At 48.2% G+C, this 5100-nt stretch overlaps 1 protein-coding gene across 1 annotated transcript; it reads right to left on the bottom strand.

The window, feature by feature from the left end:
- Positions 1-615: 615 nt before the first annotated feature.
- On the bottom strand, positions 616-3006 carry LOC144496734 (heat shock 70 kDa protein 1A). Its single transcript, XM_078217239.1, has one exon. The coding sequence runs from the start codon at positions 2908-2910 to the stop codon at positions 982-984; it is 1929 nt and encodes a 642-aa protein (XP_078073365.1). The 5' UTR covers positions 2911-3006; the 3' UTR covers positions 616-981.
- Positions 3007-5100: the final 2094 nt, after the last annotated feature.

The following is a 5100-nucleotide window of genomic DNA, read 5'->3' as shown; positions in this document are numbered from 1 at the left end:
AGCACAAGATCTAATGCTTGGCTAAAGGGGAGAAACTTAGCACATATGATAGAGGTAGTGAGGCAGAGTGTGGTGAGTGTGAGGGTAGTGAGAGGCAGCTGAATGTTATAATGACAGATAGAGCAAGCACATGGGTGATGGGTGAAGAGGACTTGGTTCGGGTTAGGATATAGGCAGCAAGACACACTGCAATAGCATTGACTGGAGAGGGAGGTGCAGTGTAGCATGTGGTGATTTGTGTTTGTAAACTGTTCACTCAGCGTTGAGGGGCCTGCAGCTTCTATGGCAGATTGTCCTTTCCCCTCCTTTCATAAAATGATTTTATTCACACCAGGGTAAGTCATGGACTGTTGTTTTGGAACCAGAGTTTGTTTTAAAGTTCAGCTCAGATTAGTTTATATTGACTTCACTTCAGAAATAGTCTTGAATTGGAAGTAAATGATTTCAAAATGTTGAAGATGCGAAAGGAGTTTCAGGAACTGAAAATCTTGTTGACTGAACTGGAATTTAAATAATTTGGTGGATGAATGATGTTGGCAATTCAATATTTCAGAGCACATTCAAAAATGTAGTCATATCAGAAAGCACGACAAATAAATAATGGAATAAAAAACTTTTATTAAACAAATATTTAGAACAGCGAAGTAATAAAAATAAGGTTTTTTTGTATATTAAAAGGACAATCCCAGACAAAACAAATACTTGCTAAATACACTAATCCTCTTCAATATGATACAGCGAATTCATCATCAGATTAGTAGAATTTACAACAGTCAGTTTGTCACAGTCTTGAGACAGTTTACAGAGCAGCACGGTCACCATCACTGTTCTATTACAGTCACTGTAGACCTGGCAGCATCTAGTTCAGTAAAGTGCAACGCTGCCACTCAGGAACACAAGACATCCCAGCGCTCAATGAGCTAGAGTCCAAAAGGCTGCCGTGTCAGATTCCCAATGTCCATCCTTATTCTTTCCAGTCTTTTAATCCACCTCCTCCACAGTTGGTCCTGTGGAACTGGCATTCCCAGCCTGGGCTCGGCAAGATCCCCCAGCTGCTGCTGCTCCTCCTTGGTACAGGTTGGCAATGATGGGACGGCAGAGATTTTCCAGCTCTTTCAGCTGGTACTCAAACTCCTCCTTCTCTGCCGTCTGATTGCTCTCCAGCCACTGGATAGCCTGGTTACACTGCTCAATGATTTTCTTCTTCTCTGCCTCACTGATCTTATTTCTCACGCTCTCATCCTCCACCGCGCTCTTCATGTTGAAGGCATAGGACTCCAGGGAGTTCTTGGCTGCGATCCTCTGCCGCTGGACTTCATCCTGGCTTTTGTACTTTTCTGCATCCAGCACCATCCTCTCAATCTCCTCCTTGCTCAGCCTGCCCTTGTCATTGCTGATGGTGATCTGGTTTGTTTTGCCTGTGCTCTTGTCAACCGCAGAGACATTGAGGATGCCGTTGGCGTCAATATCGAAGGTGACCTCGATCTGTGGCACCCCACGGGGGGCAGGAGGGATGCCACTCAACTCAAACCTGCCCAGGAGGTTGTTGTCCTTGGTCATGGCTCTCTCTCCTTCGTACACCTGGATGAGGACACCGGGCTGGTTATCAGAGTAGGTGCTGAAGACCTGGCTCTGCTTGGTGGGAATGGTGGTGTTACGCTTGATGAGGGCGGTCATCACCCCTCCTGCTGTCTCCAGACCCAGAGACAGGGCAGCCACGTCCAGGAGGAGCAAATCCTGAACATTCTCTGACTTATCCCCCATCAGAACAGCCGCTTGAACGGCCGCTCCAAAGGCCACGGCTTCATCAGGATTGATGCTCTTGTTCAGCTCTTTGCCGTTGAAGAAATCTTGCAGCAGTTTCTGGATCTTGGGGATGCGGGTGGAGCCCCCGACCAAGACAACATCTTGGATCTGTGATTTGTCCATCTTGGCGTCTCTCAGAGCTTTCTCCACTGGTTCCAGAGTGCCTCTGAACAGGTCAGAATTCAGCTCCTCAAACCGAGCCCTGGTGATGGAGGTGTAGAAATCTATGCCTTCAAACAGAGAGTCAATCTCAATACTGGCCTGGGTGCTGGAAGACAGGGTTCTCTTTGCTCTCTCGCAGGCTGTCCTCAGTCTCCTGACCGCCCTCTTGTTCTGGCTGATGTCCTTCTTGGATTTGCGCTTGAACTCCTCAATGAAGTGATTGACCATGCGGTTATCAAAGTCCTCTCCTCCCAAGTGGGTGTCACCAGCTGTCGATTTCACTTCAAAGATACCATCGTCAATGGAGAGAACAGAAACGTCGAAGGTGCCACCTCCCAAGTCAAAGATGAGAACATTGTGTTCCCCTCTGCTCTTCTTGTCTAGGCCGTAGGCAATGGCAGCTGCTGTTGGCTCATTGATGACACGGAGGACATTGAGACCAGCGATCACACCGGCATCCTTGGTTGCCTGGCGCTGGGAGTCATTGAAGTAAGCAGGAACCGTGATGACAGCATTGGTGACAGTGTGTCCCAGGTAAGATTCAGCCGTCTCCTTCATCTTGGCCAGCACCATGGAGGAGATTTCCTCGGGGGAAAAGATTTTATCGTCCCCTTTGTACTCGACCTTCACCTTGGGCTTCCCTGCATCATTCACCACCTGGAAGGGCCAGTGTTTCATGTCGGATTGGACCACCGCATCATCAAACCTCCTCCCGATGAGCCTCTTGGCATCAAAGATGGTGTTGGGCGGGTTCAGAGCCACCTGGTTCTTGGCAGCATCTCCAATGAGCCTCTCGGTGTCGTTGAAGGCCACATAGCTGGGAGTGGTGCGGTTGCCCTGGTCATTGGCGATGATCTCCACCTTGCCATGCTGGAAGACCCCCACGCAGGAGTAGGTGGTGCCCAGGTCAATGCCAATGGCTGTTCCTTTGGCTGCAGGCATGTTGATTGTGGGTCAAAGTGGATGAGATGGAGTCTTTGTCGCTGCTGCTGTGCAGTGTTGCTGTGGCAGTGATCCAGTCACTCGGCGCTGTCTCTTCTCCCAGGCGATTGTGAGCCTCTGAGTTGCCGCCCCTTTATATAGTGTGAGAGCGGCCGAGTGGGCGGCGCCCGGCGGCTGATTGACGGCGGCGCGGACCAATGGGAGCGCGGGGCGGTGAGGTCACCGCCGAATGTTGTGGAAGGTTCGGAGGCGGCGGCCAATCAGAGCGCGGCGCGCGGGCTGGAGGGCGGCGGTTGGAGAGAGTTCTGGAAGGAGCGAGTCCGGGACAGAAAGTTCTGGAAAGAGGGAGAAAGTTCCCGCTCCCTCCCTGTCCCGGGAGGCGGCCACAGCAATGGACTGTGATCAGCTCGGAGCCGGCTGGAGGCGGCAAGGAGGAGCAGAGCAAAGAGGAGATTGTTGCTCAGCACCCAGTGAGGGGGATGGGATACCAACCCTCCCGGACTGGCCCGGGAGCCTCCCCCAATCCGGGAGGAATGTTGACAGAGCTGCAAATCCCTGAGGGAAAGGAAACCTGGAGCATTGAAAAAGTGAATCTTTTTCACCTGTGAACACCTCAAGGGATTTGCAATGTGGGCGCCAAAGGCTATTTTGCTGCCAGTCAGGGATCATGAAGTATTCTTGATCTTTCCATGAGGAAGATGATGCAACCGGAGAATTGAAGTGTTGTGTGACTGACTGAGGGTGTGGGGGGTGATTGGAGACAGGACATCTTGGATTAAAATGAGAAGGATTGCATTTGTACCCAGTTAGGAAGTCCAGCCGCCAACACCTTGATGCCACCCTGGCAGCTGTCTGGGACTATCCTCGACTGGCGGTGATTTGGTGTCAAACGTCACCCCGAGATAACCCTCTGAGCACATCTCTGCTCCATTACTCTGATGGTCTATTTCCATCTCCAGAGCTGAGTCACCTTCATCCATGTCACAGATATCTTCATTCGTGTCCTTGCTCCATTTAGGCTTGACTATTCGAACACAAATGCGACGAGCCTCCCACTTCACATCACCCTGTTGCCTCTTGTTATAAAGCAGAGGTGGATCCCCCCTCCGAAAACTAACACTGAAACACTGAAAGAGGAGTACCTCATCCTATAATCTGTAAAAAGTGTGTGAAGTGGTAGGACCTGCTCTTCAGCAACTTCTAGTGGTTAAATACAAAATAAATCCCTGCCACTCTAAAGTCAACACATAACAATTTATTTATCTAACTCACAGCAAATTAATTAAACTATTAACAAACCAAATAAATCCCTTCGAACTATTAACTATTCCCGAATAAAACAAGGTTCTAATGGTATGCTATTCAGATAAATACAATTCCCACTCATTAACAAAAAATAGAATTTAGTCGCTCTCTAAATTACAACCAGGTTTGTGTCTCCTGAAATATTCTGGGCTTTCTCTGTTGATTCTTCTGTCAGGAGCTTCTTTCTTCTTTGGTAGCTTTGCTATCTAAATCATGCTTTTTTGACATAGAAGAAGATATGAGAGCCAGCGATGCTCTCTCTCTCTCTCGAGTTGTTATTTCTGGCAGGTGGCCGTTGCTCTCTTTTTGTCACACTGCCCCCTTCTTTATACCGGTGATGACATGTCAATATCTCCCACAATAGGATTGGTCATAGGTTGTCAAAACCATCAGATTAAAATTTCATAGGTTCTTGGTATCTTAAGTACTGGATTCAAATTGATTGGCTAAATTCAAAAGCTTGCTGTCTTGATAAAAACTGCTGCTCGGCCTTTCGATACTAATGTTTTAGTTTGGGCTGTCTGTGTACTTGCATTTTTTTAAGCAGAGAAAAAGCACCACCTTTTAAAAGGACCATGCAATGTTTTCTCCCCAGGCATTTTACTATTTTACAAACGCCAATTACTCTACCCAACTTTGCAACACATACTGAACATACAAAATAGTTGTAGGAGTAGGCCATTCAGCCCCTCAAACCTGTTTCACCATTCAATAAGGTCATGGCTGTTCTGGTTGTGTTTCAAATTCCACGTTCCCACCCATTTCCAGTAACATTTCATTACATAGAACAGTACAGCACAGAACAGGCCCTTCGGCCCCCGATGTTGTGCCGAGCTTTATCTGAAACCAAGATCAATCTATCCCACTCCCTATCATCCTGGTGTG

The sequence above is a fragment of the Mustelus asterias genome, chromosome 8, assembly GCF_964213995.1.
Source record: "Mustelus asterias chromosome 8, sMusAst1.hap1.1, whole genome shotgun sequence".
Taxonomy (NCBI): Eukaryota; Metazoa; Chordata; class Chondrichthyes; order Carcharhiniformes; family Triakidae; genus Mustelus; species Mustelus asterias.
Note: the sequence above shows the minus strand (reverse complement) of the source record. Positions and strands in the feature narration are given on the sequence as shown.

Bases quoted from the DNA above. Each gene is read 5' to 3' on its own strand.
- LOC144496734 (XM_078217239.1), bottom strand. From the start codon at position 2,910: ATGCCTGCAGCCAAAGGAACAGCCATTGGCATTGACCTGGGCACCACC.